Here is a 20,634-nt window from a genome sequence, read left to right as displayed (position 1 = left end):
ACATGGAGGCTAAAAAGAAAGATATGGCCATAACTCATGGTAAATTAGAAGCTACTGAATTCATAGGTACAGTACTAGTCTTCATAATTTATTTGCAATTTGTGCACATTTTCTCATTAAATATTTAATGAATAAATGAAAGAAATGATTGGACTTAAAGGTTAAGTAACCTAAGATCATACACTAATAAATGATGGAGAATGATTCAAATTCAGATCTAATACCTAAGTTCAAACTGTCAGCCACTGTTATGCTGTATCCATAAAAGGGCTTAAATGTATATTGTACAGTTTGGCCTCATCAATGTAGATTATAGGGAATCATTTAAGGATTTTAAGCCAAGAAGCCATGGACTCCAAGGTAAGTGCCAAAAATACAACTTTGAATAACTTATGAAAGATGGATTAGAGACAAGAATAGTTCTAAAGAGAACACATAAGAGAATATTATAATAGTTCAATTGAGAGATTCCAAATGCAGGGAGAGAAAATGAAAGAACTGGAATTAAGAGTTGTTTAAAAAGAACTGAAAGGATTTAAAAAATTTAATTTGGAAGATGACAAATAGGGAATAACCTAAGATGACACCAAGGTTTCTAGCTTAGGTTACCGAGTGGGTGTGGCACCATTTAATTAAGCTTGGGAATGGGAAGAGGGAAGGAAAAGGATTCCAATGGTGTTGAGTGCTACTTAATGCTGAAAATTTTATATTAAGTTTTTGGGTGAACACTTTAAGACTTAGATATTATTCTTAAGAGATGTTATTATTCTTATTTACACATGAGAAGTATGAGAAGCAGAAAGATTAAATAACTAGTTTCGGTTCATATAAATGTCAGGATTGGATGTGAACTTTCTCCTCTAAATCCAGAGACCATGTTCATTTCACTGTACCATAGTGTTTCTCTAAGAAGTAGATATTCTAACACAACATTGTAAATCAACTATATGTCAATTAAAAAAAAAAAGTAGTTATTTGCTGAACATCTGCCTGGTTTACCTTTAAAGCACCTTGTGGGACTTCCCTGGTGGTCCAGTGGTAAAGAATCCGCCTTCCAATGCAGGGGATGCGGGTTCAATCCCTGGTCGGGGAACTAAGGTCCCACATGCCACGGGGCAACTAAGCCCAAGTGCCACAACTGTTGAGCTTGCTCACCTCGACGAGAGAGGCCATGTGCTGCAACCTACAGAGCCCATGTGCCCTGGAGCCTGTGTGCCACAACTAGAGAGAGAAAACCTGCACATCACAACTAGAGAGAAATCTGAGCAGACTGTGTGCCGTCATGAAAAGATCCCGCGTGCCTCAACTAAGACCCGACACAGCCAAAACAAACAAACAAAAAAACAGCACCTTGTGTGCATTTAAAAACAAAGGTCTTGAGCTTGGAAGAAGAAAGCTGAAGAAAGGGACTCAAATATAGACAGAAAGCTAAAATCATGGAAATGGATGTGAACTAGAGTATGAACTGAGAGAAAAATCCTCAAATTGGAACCTGGCATTTATAGTGCAGGCAAAGCAAGAGCAGACTAAGAAAAGTCTGAGAAAGAAGTCAAGAGGAGTAGAAGCAAATCCAGAAAAACTGTTATCTCAAAAGCCAGAGAAGTTTCCTCTAGTATTACACGAGAATACACACAGTTTTGATACTATTATGACTGTATTAATCCAGAAAGCTAAGAATGCCCTGATGCTGCTCTGATATTCACGCCTTGTTCATATAGTGATCTCTACACAGGAACCTATATGCAAGGAGCATAAAAAAAGAGACAGCAAAGTATCATTTTATCACTATCTGAATTAGTTTTAATTACCTCCAACAGAGAGTTCTTTGGTAAAAGGAGAGTTAGAAAACCAAGGCTTGAGTCCTAAATTGGGACTCATTCATTTCTTTAGATAAATCTTGGGATTAGCAGGCTCAGGCATATCTTCAGAGGAAAAGAAATGGGCAGATCTACAGAACTGGCTCAAGTCTAACTAGCTGTCTAACTCACCCAACAATTTACTGGCCATAAAGATGCAAAATTAAAGAGAGATGGGGCCCAGAATGCTGTTAGAAGTGCTCCGCCACCCCAAAAAAGAAATCTTTAGATTCTGAGAATAATTTCAGGTTTAGTTGATCAGTAACTATGAGGTAATTTAAGATTGAGTAATAAGAAAAAAGTGAGATATATTTAGCAAGCCACTTTGTTAAAGTAAGTATTGAAACTGCCCTAAAAATATTTCCTACCTAAATATATGTACAAATATCAGACAAATATGTACAAATTCAAGATTTGTAGATTTTATAGAGTTTCAGTTTCATAGGAAAGCCTAAATGTTTACAAATAATTATAACCTGAGATTCAGTTATTCATATCTGGGAAAAACTTTTATACCTAGTAAATATTAAACAAATTTCAATGACAGTATTTAGGAATAAATAAATAGTATTTAAAGTATTGACCTTGGGGACTTCCCTGGTGGTGCAGTGGTTGGGAATCTGCCTGCCAATGTAGGGGCACAGGTTCGAGCCCTGGTCTGGGAAGATCCCACATGCTGCGGAACAACTGGGCCCATGCACCACAACTACTGAAGCCTGCGCGCCTAGAGCCCGTGCTCCACAACAAGAGAAGCCACCACAATAAGAAGCCCGTGTACTGCAATGAAGAGTAGCCCCTGCTCACCGCAACTAGAGAAAGCCATCACGCAGCAATGAAGACCCAACCCAGCCAAAAATAAACTAAAAAGAAAAAAGAAAAGACAACAGGTGTAAATGCATAAACTATGGTAAGAAGTAGTCTAGTATGGCCAGTGTACTCAGAGGAAAACGTAGGTTTGGACTAACAAAGAGCATTGGGAAAATTGGATTTCCAAAACAAAAGATGAAAAGATTAGAATTTAGACCTCTACCTTACATCATCCACAAAATCAACTCAAAATGGCTTAAAAACTTAGACAAAAGACCTGAAACTATAAAACTTCTAGAAGAAAACATAGGAGGGAAACTTCTCAGCATTGGTTTTGGCAAGGATTTCCTGGATATGACACCAAAAGCACAGCAATAAAAGCAAAAACAGACAAGTGAGACTACCTCAGACTCAAAAGCTTCTGCATAGCGAAGCAAACAATCAGCAAAATGAAAACTCAAACTATGGAATGGGAGAAAATATTTGCAAACCAGGTATCTGATAAGGGGTTTAATGTCTAAAATATATAAGAAACTACAACTCAATAGCAACCCCCCCCCGACCCTGCCTATAACCTGATTAAAAAATGGGCAAGGACTAGACTAGACATTTCTCCAACAACAACACACAAATGGCGAACAGGAATATGAAAAGGTGCTCAACATCACAAATCATCAGGGAAATGCAAAAACACAACGAGATAGCACCTCACACCTGGAAGGATGGCTATAATATAACAAAAATAAAACCCGAGAAAATAAGTGTTGGTGAGAATGTGGAGAAACTGGAATTCTTGTGCACTGTTGGTGGGAATGTAAAATGGTCCAGCTGCAATGGAAAACAGTATGGAGGTTCCTTAAAAAATTAAAAACAGAACTACCTTATAATCCAGCAATACCTGATCATATATGAACTGCTATATATGATACCTAAATTGCTATATTCTATAACTTTCAGTCCAGCAAACTGACTACAAGTGAACTGTAAGCTGACTTACCTAGCTTTGCAAATGGAAAATTTAATCTCTGGTTTACTGAAAATTATGTTCATTAATCAGCCATTATAGGATTGGAGGGATATAAAAATGTTTCACAAGGACTGCAACAAATAATGAAAAAAATTAGCCAATGCTATCTCAAGGAGCTGCCATTTGTTATCCCAAGAATATGATCAGAAGGACATTAAGAACATCGTAACTATAGACAGAGTCCAAATTTAAGATGACTTCTGAAGTATAATCAGAGTCAGGAGACCACATGGTAAAACAGTTTTCACGTAAGCAAAATCAAGTTAGTCTTTATCTCTTCTTCCAAGGTATAACACAAAATGTGACTTGAAATCAACATACCAGGTGGTATATATCAGCTCCTCCTAAACTGCTCAAAATTGACTCTGCATCCCACATAAAAAAATATAGAAAGAAATCCAAATTACATGATGAGCCTATTGTTCCAAATTCTACCTACATAAAATTTATTTTTTCATGATTACTTATAGAGGAAATCTAAAAACTTTTAAACTGAGAGTATACTATCTTCCATGCAAACATCTCAAAGTATCTACTAGAAATGACAGCAATTTATGTGTTTTTAATTTTTCTTTAATTTTGAAAAAAGTATTTTTATTTCATGAAAAAATATGGTAAAAAAAGTCCCACTAAATTCCATTCAAATCACAGCTCTTCAATCACAAAATACTTCTCCACTGTCTATACAGTGCAAACATGCAATGTTGTTAATGAGATTACACTGAAGTTAACATGGTCTCTAGATGCTACTGTATAACTAACTAAAGTGAAATGAATTGTCTTTCATGAGACTCCTGCACTATCAAGGACATAAATATGTACTCCTGTCCAGAAACAAGAGGTATATTTTGTAGTGGATAGCAAAATCATTCTTAGTCATATCACCTAAACCTAACGCAACCAAGATTTAAATATTATTCAAGCTTTCAGCCTACAGTAAAAAAAACAAAAAAAGAAACCCAAATTTTTAACTTGAGTAGAACTCTTAGAATATATATTACAAAATTCTGCATAGGCCTAATGGTGTCTTTGAATAAAACTACTCCGTTACTGGAGAACAATGAATGGGGAAAATGTTTCAGTTTCCATAAGGTTCTTACCTGTATAATGCATCATCAATCTCCACAGATTCTGTTGGCATATTGGGCAAATTTGTATTCACACTGAAAAAAGAAAACATAACTTATAAGGGCCAGTACGGCTATTCAATATTCATATTCTGTAATGTAAAATTCAATTATACATGGGATCAGATTCACTAGTTACTAAAACAGGTTTTACAAACCAGATATATATTTTATTATTTACCACTTTATTTAGATTTTAAAAATAGGTCAAGATTAAATTCACTGACTGCCTACCCTGTGTGTATTATAAAATTAAGAGCCCATGGTTGTTTTATTCTCAGGTGTTGTTTATCATTGCTACATATTTTCTGATGCATCTATATTTTAGCAATTTTATTTGCGTGCCCCATAAACCTTCTATAATATACACACTCGGAATTTACCATATAATGATATCTAAGCTTATTTCTACATGTTTGATCTCTCCTCTGCCCTCCAGATTTTATGCATCTGCCAGAACAGTATCTCTATTCTGATGTCTAACTGGTATCACAAACATAACAAGCCTCAAATAGAATTCAATTTCCCTTGCTTAATCTATTCTTCCCCAGTGTTTCCCAACTCACTTGGGACCACCAAGCAAATGATGCCACCACTTACTCACATGCTCAGGCCAAAAATCTAAGGATCTTCTTAACTTTTCCCTTATTTTCTCTATCTGTGAGTGCTGTTAGTTCTACCTTCAAAAGGGATCTCAAATCTGATCACTTCTCACTATTTCAGTCAATACAATCTCAGGCCAAACCATCATCATATCTCATGTGAACTACTTCAAAGGCCTCTTAACTATTCTATTTCTATTGCCCTTCCCTTTATTTTCCATCTAACAGCCTAAAACTTTTAGAATGTAGTCAGACATTACTCCCTAACTTAGAATTATCCTTCAGTAAGTTTTCTTTACCCTTAGAACAAAATTCAAACACCTTAACATACATAATAGGGCCTTTATGTATGTCTCCCAGTTACCTGTCCAACCTCAACGCCCACACCTCTCCCTCTTGCTCACTATCTTCAGCTACACTGGCCTACTTGATGGTCCTCAAAAAGCCAGGCTTGCTATCACTTCAGTGTTTTTATACTTGCTATTCCATTCGCTTCAAATGTCCTTCCTTCAGATCTCTGAATAACTGACTCTTATCATTTAAGCCTCTATTAAAATACTGCTTCACAAATATCACATAGACCATTTGGGATCACCCTACTGAAACTGAGCAGGACCCTGTGGGGCCTTCCCTGGGACAGACTTCCCCTCCCTGCTTGTTTGTACAAAAGTTTTAGCCTCCTAGGCTTTCCCCGAGTTCCAAAGAGCAAATTTAATCAGAGAGGTGAGAAAATGTAGAAACAAAGGAAAGCAGTCAAGCACGGCAAAGTAATAATAGTTTAGCCATAAAACAAAGTCAAGGACCTTTCGTTGTCTTGCGGATGCTAAAACTCCCACCAGGTGTACGAAGTTAACTGTGTGCTGAACTGCTGATCAGTTGGAACCACAAGGTTGATGACTGAGGTTCCAAAAACATTACCCTGTTACCTCACCGTCAAGCAATCAGAGAACTGAGCATGGATCACACACCCCACGACCCTCTTCCTCAGACTGTCTTTAAAAACCCTTCCCTGAAAGCCAACGGGGAGTTTCTGTCTTTTTAGCATGAGCTGCCCATTCTCTTTGCTTGGCCCTGCAATAAACTGTACTTTTCTTCACCATTACCTGGTGTCAGGAGATTGGCTTTGGTGTGCATTGGGTAAGCAGACCAAGTTTGGTTTGGTAACACAATCAACGAAGTAGCTCCCTAACTTGTTAACCTGCTGTATTTTCTTCAAATCATTAACTATGTATTTTTTTCATTATCGTTAACTATCACCTGCCTTCCCCTATAGAATACATGATCCATTAGGAATTCACTACTGTATTCCAAATCCCTAAAACAGTACCTGGCATTTAATAACAAGAGCAAACATGTGCCACACACTGCTTTAACTGCTTTAGATGTACTAACTCAGTTAACCCTTTCAACAACTTTATGAGATAGACACTATTATTATCTCCATTGAACAGAGGAAAAAACCTGAGACTGACAGAGATTAACTTAAATAATATGCCCATGGTCACAGAGCAGGTAAATGGCTGAGCCCTGAATCTAATCAGTCTAGCTCCTGACAACCACATTATACTGCCTACTGCCTCTCACAGTAGGCATGAAGAAAGCACTAAAAAAAAAAAATCTGTTAAATGAATTTTAAAAATTAAAAAAAGGTTAAACATACTAGTGTAACAAGACACAAAGTGATGTATCATTTACTGCAGTTCATTCCAATTTTTTCACAGCATGGCACAGAAAGAAAAATGATAATAGGTAAACACTGGGAAACAGAAATAGTTCCTGGGCAGAGGGAACCAGCTGGGACATTTGGGCCTGAGCCACGGTGACAGCTAAGATCAATATCATCTTGGCAAAAGTGGGATCCATTCTAGGTTTTGGGAAGCTCTAATTATCAATTACAGTATTCTAAAAACAACGTGATAGCACAAAATTCAGTTTTGGAATCTTATTTTCTAGGCCTGGTGTTGCTATACAAGCCAAAGGATTTGAAAATATAATATCAAAATGTGACTATTTCTGTTATCAAATATTGATTAGATGATCAAGTGATATCAGCTTCTAGCTAATAAAAACACACAAATACACAATATACCCTGGCACTGTAACAAAAATTTTTATTACAGCTTTCTTATTCCTGGTATACTTTCACTAGCTATCTTCCTTGCATGGAGGGCAATAGTCTAGTGGGTAAAGCTCTTAAGTAAACATGAGAAGAGCTACATTCTAACCCGTTCTGTCACTTAATGATACCACTGGCACCTACTTTTCAGAAAGTTCTGCCTTACTGGAATATTTCAAAAATCATTCTTATGATAAGGTCTACATGGCAATCAAAAGTGCTTTAAATAAGGAGAGGTTTTGTTTGTATTACATAATATCTCCCAAGTAAATTTGGCAATGCTGGCAATGTCAGGTAATACGATGGTACCAAAAGCATCCCTTCAGTCTGAAGCTGGTGAAAATGCTACAGGTTTGTGAACATTCACATTAGCTCAAAATCAAATATGCGCCACTTTTATCTTTGGCATATTGTATTCTGGTAGTGGGCAGAATATAACTATCCGCTTTATTAATTACGAAATGATTGAAACAGGAACTACACGCACATTTCCCCTCTATTTTTGCCAGAATGGAAAAGACATGAACCTCAACACCAACTGGGAAATAAGAATGGGTAACTCGCGTTTTTTTCCTGGATTTCTTTTTCTCTCTTTCTTTCTTTTTAAAGTGCAGTCAACGGAGGCCTCAGACTGTCCTGACTACCACTGATTCATTATTACCAAGTTCCCTCTGGTAATAGTTTTCAAAGGAGAATCTCAGCGGAGGACAGCGCACAGCAGAGCTTAGCTTTCACTTTATCGAAAGGAGGGAAGGTGTCCGGCACCAGGTCTGGGAAGCTCACACCGAGCGACTCGGACCAGAACTCTCCGCCGGAGCCCCTTCCTCCCCTCCACGTCCGGTGACTGGGGGGAAGGAGGATGGCAGACCCCAACCAGAACTGAGAAAGCGCTGAAAGGGGTTGATAAGTGGGCTTTTTCCTCAGCGAAGCCGGCAGTCGCAGAGGCCGGAGTCCACGCCGCCACACCCACACCGCGCGCTCCCCTAGCCGCCCAGGGCCGGCTCTGGCCAGCCCCGCGGCCTCTCGCGCGCTCCCTGCCCGCCTTAGGGGGAGAAGCAGAAAGCCGGCCCCTGGGTCCTGCCCGCCACGCCTTGCTTCTTCGCGCCCACACACGTCCTCTCACCTGCCGGCCCCCCAGGAGGAGCAGGACGCTTCTTCCCCCTGACGTGCGGCCACCGGCTGGGAGCCCTCCATTGCCTCCCAAGACGCAGCCGCCGCTGGATACTGGGAGGCAGGGAAGGGGGCAGGACCGCGAGGTCAAGGGGCGGGCGGTGACGTCACCGGAGGGGGCGGGCCTGGGGGAGCGCGCAGCCCGGCGGCGCCTTCCCGTCAAGCCCGGAGGCGTCCTGGCTTCCGGTTTGGGTGTGGTCGTGGAGTGGGCTTTGCTGCAGGTGATTGCAGGGAGTGGACTGTTGCGACTGGGGTCTGGCAGATGTAAACCGAACCAAATCACTGAAGGTACGAGTCACCTACCAAACACAGAGGATTCCAGTGGCCAGCGAAGTGATGGGATTGCGTAGCAAAATCCTTAAGAGTTTTATAGTAGGAAGAAGAAACCCCTTCCATTTTATACTTTTAAAAAACCCGAAGGCTAGTAATAAGTAGCTCCGGATTTCCAGTCTGAGATTCCATTTTAAGACGTTACACGTTTAACAAATAATTTTGGACGTCTACGTGTCAAGCACTGTCACAAATTTGATAGAATCGTGATTTTATGAGCCATGAATGGCATATGGCATCCAGGTTGCCCCCTTAACTTTGTGAGGGACAGAAATTTACGGTTGGTGTGACTTGCCAGATTAAGTACCTGAACATATGTGTAAGGACCTCTCATCTAATTCCCTTTCCATTGACTCCCCTTTCACTCTTCTTGGAAAACAACAAGAATTAGAGTGACTCAATAATATTACGATTTATCTTTCATTCTATATAAGTGTATGTTTGGAGAAATGTCTGTAGGATTTTAAAAACTGACAAATAGTTTGACTCTATATTTATATCATCTGTAATGTATGATATTTTTACTTAGAATTTCTTCCCATTCTGGTGTGGAGAGAGGGTCCAGGCAAAAGGGCATTATCCTTCGTGCCTCTGTTCTCTTTTCAACTTGCACATCTCCAAATACCTGGAAACTTCTTATTGCTCACCTATGCTGTCATTCAGATTTCTCAGTTAAGTTGTGTACCTTTTCTACATAATCATGAAAATGAACTTGGTCTGTGTCCCATTCTTTCAAGGTTCTGCTCTAGGACTGGACTTATCCCCTGTCTTCTCTCTTTATTCTAAAATTAATAGATATAAATATCTTTGAAAGGTTCGCTCCGCAAATAACACCAGTTTCTCTCCTAATTTCTTTTCCCTGTTCCTTTCTTTCTTAAATATTTATTGAATGCCTGTTAAACATTAGGGCCTAATGACTAGACAATGATTGGGTGATAGAGATACAGTGATCCCTGATTTCATCAGTCTCATTGTGGGAAGGCAAAAAATGGAAAATAAATGAAAAATAACATTAGAAAGTAAATACGATGAAGAAAACTTTATAACATGAAGAAAGAGACTTGGGGAGGAGGAGAGAGACAATTTTAGACATAGTAGTCAAAGGTGGCCTCTTTGAAGAAGTGACATTTGAGCTAAAAACCTAAGTGTGTGAGTCCTGTGAATATCCAGCAGAAGAGCATTCTAGACTGAGGGAAAATCAAGTGTACACTTTAAAATTTTTATTTTTTGAGATTTGTCACCTTCTGGTGTATGTTTGTTATTTGTAAATTGCCTCTCTACCTTTAAAAGAGACTGGTCTTTTCCTGGAGAAAGAGATTCAGAGTGTGAGGAGGAATTTGTTGGGAGGGAAAATCTCCATTGCTGGCTTCGAAAAGGGAAGGGGGCACATAGAAAGGAATGGGAATGACCTCTAGGGGCTTACAGTGGCCTCCAGCTTCCAGCCAGTAAGGAGAAGGGGACCTTGGCCTACAGCTGCAAGGAACTAAATTTGGTCAACACCTACATGACCTTGGAAGAAAACCCCAAGTTCCAGATCACAACAGGTCTGCTAGTACCTTGATTTCAACTTTGTGAGGCCCTGGGCAGAGAACCCAGCTGTGATGGGCCCACAATTATGACCTTAGAACTGTGAGCTAATAAATTTGTGTTGTTTTAAGCCACTATGTTTACGGTAAGTTGTTATACAGCAATAGAAAATGAATATACTGAATATTATCTAAGACCCACATTTTTCTACATTTTAACTTCCTTGGAATTGCAATGTATTTTTTTCTTTTTTATCAGGACAGAAAATAATGGTGTTCTTAAAATTGAGGTCATGATAGATTTGGTGAAGTATAGTGTGAATTATTTCAAACAAACAATGTAACAGATACCCAGATTTAACAGATTTTAGTGTATTCTTACATTTGCAAAATGGGGAAGAAAATTGGAATATCACTGGACTTTTCACAGTGAAACTTTTGCCAGAAGAAAGTGGAACAACATATTTTGGGTACTCAAGGGACAAAGCATGCACTAAGGATTTTATATCCAGCAAAACTAACTCTCACGTACAAAGGGTATAAACTATTATCAACACTTGATATGATATCAGTATTTGATGAGACTTTCATTCTCATGAGCCCTTACTGGAGAATTACTAGAGAATGAGCGTCAGACAACGAAAATGATGAGAAAAACATTGACCTAAGGATTGGTTCAGGTTCTTAACGGAAAATCATAATCTGTTGTGTGTAATTAATTCTTTATTACTAATTCTCCTGAGTTCTGTCACCTTAACTTCTGAGTTTTTCTATTTTCTTCCCAGCTTTATCAAGATATAATTGACAAATAAAATTGTAAGACATTTAAAGTGTGCAATGTGATGATCTGATATACGTATACAGTGTGAAAGGATTCCCTCCATAGAATTAATTGTGTTTTTCTAATTCTGAATCATGTTGTTCTTTCATACCTTGTATCATTTTCTTAATGTCATTTAGCTAGTTTAAAAATAGTAACTTTCAGTTTTGATCTATTTTGTGACACATGTTTGAGGCATGCTTTCATTATCTGTAATCATGATGTTATACTCCTTATTCTCTCTTTTTTGATAATAATTTTGTATAGTATTTGAACTTGATAGTTTTTGGCAGCTCAGTTTTATGTGAAATTACTGTTCTTTAACTTTTAGTATGAGGCAGGCTTTCTAGTCCAATAAGACTACATCCATCAGAAACAAAACTGTATTCCAAGAATGTCAGGTTTCTGGCTCATTGCAAGGAGGGAGGCCACATTCCATGGAGCCCACCATGGGATGCCTCATCAAACAAAGGAAAAGGTAGGTTTATTACAGGAATTTGGGGAAGTGTAGAATTTAGGAGAAATTAAAACGAAGTAGTATTTTGATGGACTCGAAAGGAAGGATGTATGTAAAGGGGTCTACCTTAGGTCTGGACTGTAACATGGACCCTGTTTTTTTGGAAGCTACAAAGTCAAAGTAGGTGAGGAATGTGTCCACAAACCCCTTTTCTGAAGTTCTGGAAGTAGAGGCTGTGTCTCTATCACATAACTCAGATCATCTAGCCAAGAATGGGATATTTCAATCTTAATGAAAGATTTCAAAGAGCAAGTTTTTTGACAATCTATGATTTTAGAGAAAAGAGTTCTCTGTGAGTAAAAAAAGCAGCAGTTACTCATAGTGGGTTTTTTTGGTGACACTACAGCATGTTCTTGGGAGAGATATTATTTTCTGTTAACTTTACAGCTGGCTTTATCTGTGTTTATTATCTATACCTGATGAATGGCAAAGCAGATTTTTACTTTCTTAGTCCAAGCTCATTTTTCCTTTCTCACAGGTTTCAGGAAAACTTTTCTAACACCAGAGAGCTCCTTTTTTGATGCTTTGGTGTAGTGCTGAAAAATATGGTGGCTTGATTTCTGTGATTTCCTTCATTTCTGTTGTCCCTGTGCTGCATGTGTTTATATGTGTGTATGTATGTATGAATGCATAGTTACATTCTCAAGGCATAGTACAATAATTTTATTTTAAAATCTTTATTTTGGGTAATTTTAGATTTACAGAAAATTTGCAAAGGTAAAACAATTTCTGTATATACTTCACTCAGCTTCCTCTAATGATAACATCTTAAGTAACCGTGGTCCATTTGTCAAAACTAAGAAATTAATACTGGTACAATACTATTAACTAGCTACATACTTTATCTGGATTTCACCAGTTTTTCACTAATGTCCTTTTTTCTGTATGGATCCAATCCAGGATACCACAATACATTTAGAATTGCCCCATCTTGATCATCATGTAAGTGTACATTGTAATGAATATCTTCCTGAAATTTTATGTACAAATTGGATTTCTGCAAATTAAATAGTTCACATCATAAATTATAAAGATAATAAATAACATCTATATTGTGTTTTATAATTACAGAGGCTATTTACATGCATTTTTTACTTCATTCTCCTAAGTTATTGACTATTAGCACAGAAAGGATATTTAGCAGTCACCTCAGTATACAACCCTATTTCTTTACAGAGGATGAATCAAAGAGGTAAAGAGTTTAAATGTCTTGGATAAATTCACATCATTACAGGTACAGAGCCACAACTAGCTTCATCCCTTGTTGAGTACTTCTCTAGTATATTATACCCAGATCCCAACAATTGGAATACCTGTTCCGTGACTATCATAAAGAATAGGGAGTACTACGTCCTGAGGTCAGGCCTTCATGAACATGGTTGGAAAGCAGCCAACCTCCTGAGTTTTGAAGCAGGCGTCTTTGTCCAAAGATGTTGCGGTAACATTTGAACTGGCTTGAAGCTGATTATTAGAGACTATTTAGAAGAACCTAGAGGGAATTCCTTTGTGAAGAAAATAAACCTTTTCAAAATGTGAATAATTATCATCTTAAGTGGTCTATGAATTAGGATATATGCATATCACATTTTCCTGAAATATTTTTTAAAAATTGCCCATAGAGCAATAAAAAGACAAGTCACTGTAGATTAACGATTGAAATATATTTTTCAAGACACTTTATTGTTTGATTTAACTGCTTATGCAACAGTGACTAGAGATAAAATATAATAAATCATGCCCCTAAGTTTAACCTTCTTCTAATATTGGTAGAAAACAGATGACAAACCTGAAAATCCCTAAGTGGGACTTCATGTTTTTGTGTCTTTCTAGGCACTATGCTGTAAATGCATCTGGATGTGCCCTAATTGGGTGATAAAGGCACCTCAACCCCTTTATGAAAGAGGATGCTCAGAGCCCTACTCCAAAGATCCGAATTCAGCCACAGTCACTGTTCACCATAGACTCAAACTATACTATCCAATTTCACATCTTTTTTCTTGACTGAAACAATGTTCAGATCATCTCCCTTCTCATTTTCGGCTTGTTGTCTCATCTTTAGTTTGGCAACCAGCACCTCTAGCCTGGAGGCATCAAACTTCAGCACACACCAGAATCTCCTGGCCTGCCTATTAAAGCAGATTGTTGGACCCCACTAGCATTTATGCTTCAGTATGCTTGGGTAGGGGCTGAGAATTTGCATTTCTGACAAGTTCCCTGGTGATCTGTGCGCTGCTAGACCTAGGACCAAATTTTGCGCTGCTCTAACTCGCTTCCTCTAACTCATTCTTTGGGCTACCTCTAAACCTCCTTTCAGTACGGCTTTCCTTATTGCGTTCTGGACTGCACCGATCTTTGTGTTAGTCTTTTGTTTCTGTTGCTTAGTTTATTTGCGGTCCCATTCCTCTTGGCTCTGATGTGATTTTATACTCTGAATCCTGCCTTTAGAAATGCCTTATATTTACCATTACAAGGTAATAGAAAAAGAATTAGTAATTTCTGCTACAGAAAATGTTTGTGATTGGTTTTTCTAGCAAAGATAACTGGGATATATGTGGACAGAGGGAGGGAGGTATGGAGATAGAGAAAAAGTTAGTATGGAATTCTGTCACATAAATGTGCAAGGCATCATAAAATCTGAGGGAAGCAGTGACGGAGAATACAATCCTGTTGATAATGTGGTTAAGGTTATTGTATACTGAGTGCTTGTAATTAAGGTTTTTACACAAATATAGGTAGCCCCATTATCTCATATAAAAGCACAATCATAATACTCCAGAGTAGATGAAGTTGAAGACTTCAGATACAGCTAAGAAAAACTAAGAAGCTGGGTAAATGGAGAACTGTTCCTATAATCAACTATCAGCAGGAATGAGAAATAGAAACTGGCTTTACAACCAACCAGCAGAAATCCAAGAAAGCCTGAACCTACATTCAGGTCAGCTAGCTTCTGAATCCTGTCCAACGCTAGGTCACTGATTTCCTCTTCAATGGTGTAGTGCCTAGAGGCTCAGCTATTTGCAACATCTTCTTTGCCAGTGATGGCATTCTAGAGAGACCTTCATCACTTACAATTCGTTGTACGTCTATCTATAAACATTCTTGTGGGGACATACTAGACAACACTATTCTCACTGAAGAAGGTGTTGAAAGAGTCATCTCTCACAATCCTCTTATCACTGGGCTTTGGGTGGGATGCTGGATTTTATATTCCAGGAAATAGAGCTCCCAGCAGCTATTTCTATTCTGGACACTAACCTCACCAATGTGATTAAGGATGCTTTAATGCAGGGTGGTAGAAACAGGAAGCAACGCTGAGGGAATAGATACTGAGTCCAGGTTATCATCTCCAATAAGGTAGGAAGAGAGATATCTGATTTAATAATTAGTAAAATGACAAGTTTAGAATAAACATACTCTAAAGATTCTTTATTATCAATTAAGATAATATTAAGTAACAATGGCAACAACAACAAATTACCTGCATGAATCCTCAGCCCTCTGCTGGTGAGATTTGTTTAGTTCCAAATGTTGGGCAATTCTGGATGAAAGGAATAGGCAAGAAATAGATTTGCCTACCACCAAGTTTCATGGATAGATCTGGTGATTGCTTCAAAATGGGAGATGCTCCCATCACTTTTAATACTTCTACTGAACAGAAATTATGGTCATTGATGACATCTAATCACAGCTTCTCTTTATTCATTCAAATTGCTGAAAGACGGGTTGAAAGACATCATACTCCTTCTTTCTTGGTAAGAGATCTCTCTTCTTTCTTGTTAACAGAATATCAATTTTGTTCAGACAAGGCTGCCATGAGCTTCACGGGAGGCTAGATTTCTCCCTAACCCTAGATACTGAGTTATGATTGGTCTAAAATAGTCAAAATCCCAATCTCCTTAGAGCTGACTGGTTTAGGCATTGGCATGTTAGGCGATTCAGGATAATAAGTGAGAGGTAGTCCTATGGATGGGTTTCTGAAGAAGATTCTCCCTGTTGATAAGAATAGACACATCATGGAAATATTCCCTTTTTTGTCTTCGGACTTACTCTGTGAGGAGATGACTCCTGCAGCCGTTTCAAGTTTTTCCTGGCCAAAATGGACAAGCCTGAGATCAAAAAAACTGATACAGTGCATATGCCAAAATCCTAAATTTCCTGCAACTCTGAGTCAGCTAAGCTCTGGAATGCTTGTTATGTGAAATAGTTTCTTTTTGTTTAAGCCATTTTTAATTGGGTTTCTCATTCTTCTAGCTTAAAGCATCCTAGTTGATAGTATTTCTCTCCATTACTGAATAGAAACATTAAGGCAGCAAACTTGTATTACATCTGCACTCTGAAATATCACAAAGAATTTTAGAGTTTTACATATTTCATTTCTCTTAGCATATACATGTAAATATATATACAAAATTATAAATATATAAAATATATATTATACACAGACACACACACACACACACACACACACACACACACATATATTTCCTTGAACCACAGTGTGGGTCTTGCTGTGTCACTCTTTAGGGACAATGATGATATTATACTAATTCCATCCTTTTACTGAAGAAGGAAAAAAGTTAACATTGGCAATGTCCCACAGCCTCTCAGCCTGAAGTCAGAATTGATCATTCAGAGTTGCTCAAGAACACCAAAATAAGAAATTTGGATTTTGTTTTAAGTGGAATGTGGAGTCATTAGAGAGTAAGCAGAGGAGTGACATTTTAATTATATTTAAAACGAGCATTCTGGCTGCTTTGTGGAGAATGGATTATAGCAGAGCAAGAGGAATTTGGTGAGAAGTTTGTGGCTCTAATCAGGTTGAGAGAGATGATGCTGGGTTAGACTAGGTCAATGACAATAGGAATAGAGAAATAGATTTGGAAAATATTTTGAAGACTGAACTTATTGATGGATTAGATATAAGATACTATGGAGAGATAAATTAAGAATAAATCCTGGATTTTGGCTTGAACAAGTTAGGCATACTTTGGTGCCAGCATTGAGATGGAAAGAATAAATGAGAAAGTGATTTAGGGAAGAAATAAAGAGTTCATTATAACATAATAAAGATATATTGAGTTTAAGATGTGCATGTAGAGGAGTCAAGTATAAATTTGGATCTATGAACTTGTAGCTTAGAGAAGTCTGAGCTAAATATATAAATTTAAAAATATATAGTATATAAATATGTGTGTGTACATGTGCATGTGTTTGTATATGTGTATATATATATACATATATACACATATATATATATATACACACACACACACACACACACACACACACACAGGACTGAGTGATATCCCCAAGGGGGAGAGGGTAGACAGATAAACCAAGAATCCCTAGATCTGAGCCCATATAAATATTAGGTAGAATAGAAGGAGAAAAAAATGAAACTGAGAAAGAACTCCTAGTGAGATAGGAGAAAAACTGGGAGGGGATGGTTTCACAGAGCTAAGAGGAGTGTCTCAAGTGGGAAGCGAATTGGTATAGGAATTCATCACTGTCCAGTTCCACTCAAGTATTGATGCTGGGCTTTGTTCTTAATCTGTTAAGGAATTACCACCCCCTCTTTTCAGTGGAATTAAAAATATACTAGACTGCTGAAAGTTGGATTTCTACCCAGAATAGTTATTCAGATGGGGGCTCAGCCTTGTTTTAGGATGATGACTGTTTTCATGAATGGCCAAGGGATATTGTGCTGATATCTGAAAATGGAAGGCCATTCACCAGATAGTGATAAGAAAAACAGCAATGGGGCTCCTCTGTGACGGCAATATTATTTACTCACTTGAAGAGGGAGGGATGGCCCTCAGACATCAATTAAGCTTCCATGTAGCTCCCTGGTGCTTGACAATTTCCCAACCCACCTCTTTGTCTTGTGGTCTCTCCCAAGTCAAGCTTTCTCTTTCAACTCCTGCCACTCCAGTATTCTCCAAGATACGGCCCAGTCCTCCTTCACCTGAGCTCCTTACAGAGAGAATGAACAATTGTTTGAATGTTGATGAAAATTACAGTAAGTCAAGAACAGAGAAATCACCATTAGCTTTCATAGTAGGGTGATCTTTGGTGACCTTTACTAGAGTTTCACTGGAGTAGTAAGGACAGACTACAAGGTGACAGGTGTTGAGGATTAAAAGGGAAGTCAGGAAGAGGAGTTATCAGGTGTGGACAACTCTTGAGAAGTTTTCTGGGAGGGAGAGTAGAGAAATGGATTGTGGGAGGTGAAGCTGAAATTGAATATATAGCTGAGGAGGATTTTTTTTTAAGATGCAAGATAAAAAGCATTTTCATACAGCAATGGGAATGGTTTAGTAGAAAGGGGGAGATTGATGGTGTAGGAGGACAAGGGGATATCTGAAGTGATGTCCTTGAAAGGTGAGAGAGAATGGTATCCACAACACAAGGGAAGGAATTGGCTTTTAAGAGGAGCAGGGACAAGTCTTCCATTGTAATAGGAGAACACAGAGAACAGGATATAGTTTAGGAAGGTTTAATAGTGGGAAGTTGAGAGAGCACTCCTCTGATAAATCTTTGTCAGCTTCTGCATTTCTATTTCTTTGGGATCTGTTTTCTATTGAATTTGACAGTGCTATTCTGATAGTGGTTGCATTTTGTCAAATAGCTTGTCATGGGATTGTTATCTGCAATGGACTTGGAGACCTTGTGAAGGTATTCCTGGGAACTACATCTATTGGGGCAAGCAATTGTTGTAGAGGAACCAGCTATCAGTGAATATGGTAAGTGCATCCTAGAAAGTAGAACACATCCAGCATGTTTAGTGATAGATAATTACTAGTTCCAGAGATCAACTAGTAATAGAGAAAGCAGTGGATGAGAGTGCAGCAAGATACATCCTATCAGGTGGGTGGAGCATAGTAATTAAAAATCTATAAAAGTAGGGAGCATTAGAGATTTTGGTACACAGACCAGTATAGTTTGCAGCAGAGATGCCTGAAATAAAATAGCATGTTCTCCTTAGTTAAAGTTGGTTTAGGAGCAGACTTCAGTCCCATTCTAATGGAGAGGAGGCATTAGAATGGTAAGAATAAGGCAGGACCCCATTCTAGCAAGTCTAGCTTTCTGAAGAGATCACTGGGATAGTAAATCCCAAGAAAATAAGATTTGAATCCTTTTACCAGAACTAGTGTATAAGTTTGGAAAGTGGAAAGTGGTCTTAGAAATAAAGCAGGGGCTTAGTTTCTATCAGAAGGATTCATGTTTTCTGGGGCCTGAAGTTTTTACAAACATCACAAAATCTAAAAAAAAAAAAAAAAAAAAGTAATAATTTTAAGCATTAACTGCTTGACATAACTCTAAAGTACTTTTTCCACTAAATTATTTTGGCTGCATACTCCCTAATTATGTCTTAGTATAACAATGTTTTATAATATAATGTTTTATATATTGATAGTTTTAATTTTTTTCTTTCAATTTCAAAATTCTTTGTAAGTAATGACATCCTAACATTTAATCGCATACATTGAGATGCATGAAACAGATGTACTCACTGGCTTTAGTACTGCTACAGTTTTGTACCCTACAAACACAGGAATTCTGATAAATTTTACATTTCCAGTCAAAAAGAAAATATAGGCATTTATAATTGTATATGCTGCATTGTTGAGTATATTTCTGAAAGGAGAGAATTTCTATTTTAACTAGGATTTGATGAGGACCCAATCTTTTTCTTACAATTTTACATGCTAAGTATATTAGTTTTCCATTGTTGCATAATAAATTACCACAAGCATAGTGATTTGAAACGACACACATTTATCTCACAGTTTCTGTGGGTGTGGAGTCCAGGCATGAGACTGGGTCTTCTGTTTCGGGTGTCAGCAGGCTGTAATCAAGATGTTGGCCAGGCTGTGCTCTTCTCTGTAGGCTTGACTAAGGACAAATCCACTTGCAGGCTATCAGGTTGTTGGCAGAATTCGTTTCCTTGCAACTGTATGACTGAGGGTCCCAGCTTCTCATTAGCTGTCCACCAGAGGCTACCCTCAGGTCCTAGAGGCTGCCCACAATTCCCTGCCACGTACTCTCTGCAAAAGTAGTTCACAGCGTGGCTGTTTGCTTCTTCAAGGGCAGCAGGAGAATTTCGGGCTCAGCTAAGATAATCATATATAATGTAACAATAGTCATGGGAGGAACATCCTATCACCTTTACCTTATAGCTTAATCAAAGAAATGATATCCCATTACCTTTTCCATAGGTAAAGCATGGTTGGAAGCAAGAGTAGCTTATACAGGGGTGTGATTTATTGGGAATCACTTTAGGGTGGACATGCTAAGGAATGAAATAATTTCTGTAGACCAGTTTCTGTACGTTTTATACCCTACTTTTCCTCCACTACTCAAATAGTTCTGGTGCCATACTCTAGACACCTCCATATCATGATATGACCTCTGGCCCTACACTTTCCTGTCACTATGCCAGGTAAGTCAGTATGGGGGTAACAATATTTTATCTAGTACTATGCCTAGATGCTTACTGTGATGGTTAGCAGTGACTTAACTACACATGAAAGTGACCAAGAACCACAAAATATCCCTCTAGATTCAATGTAAATATATACCTAATTCAAGTTCCCCTTGGCTGGATCCCAAAGCTATCCATGGCCATTCCAACTCCAACACCACCTCATCTGAGGGATGAGTGTGACAGAGGGGAAGTAAAAGTGAAAAGAGTCTTAATTATTGTAATTATAATATCTTATTTTTATGAATTTT

At 38.1% G+C, this 20,634-nt stretch overlaps 2 protein-coding genes across 3 annotated transcripts in view; both read right to left on the bottom strand.

Annotated features, from left to right (window-relative positions):
- The window catches only part of UBA6 (ubiquitin like modifier activating enzyme 6), an 83,862-nt gene extending 75,052 nt beyond the window's left edge, over window positions 1-8,810 (bottom strand). The window contains exons 1-2 of one of the 2 annotated variants that reach the window (XM_082390096.1): window positions 8,659-8,810; window positions 4,791-4,853 (exon numbers count right to left, since the gene is read on the bottom strand). In XM_082390096.1, coding sequence (XP_082246222.1) covers window positions 4,791-4,853; window positions 8,659-8,729 — 134 coding nt within the window. In that variant the 5' untranslated portion in view covers window positions 8,730-8,810. Of the gene's footprint in view, window positions 1-4,790; window positions 4,854-8,658 lie in introns of those variants that run through there. The other variant, XM_082390097.1, reaches the window with a different exon arrangement.
- LOC309627696 (transmembrane protease serine 11C-like) overlaps window positions 1-20,634 on the bottom strand; it is a gene marked incomplete at its 5' end in the record, with an annotated part of 128,659 nt that overhangs the window by 15,799 nt on the left and 92,226 nt on the right.

The sequence above is a fragment of the Balaenoptera borealis genome (genome assembly GCF_965194805.1).
Source record: "Balaenoptera borealis genome assembly, chromosome: 4".
NCBI classification, from domain to species: domain Eukaryota; kingdom Metazoa; phylum Chordata; class Mammalia; order Artiodactyla; family Balaenopteridae; genus Balaenoptera; species Balaenoptera borealis.
Note: the sequence above shows the minus strand (reverse complement) of the source record. Positions and strands in the feature narration are given on the sequence as shown.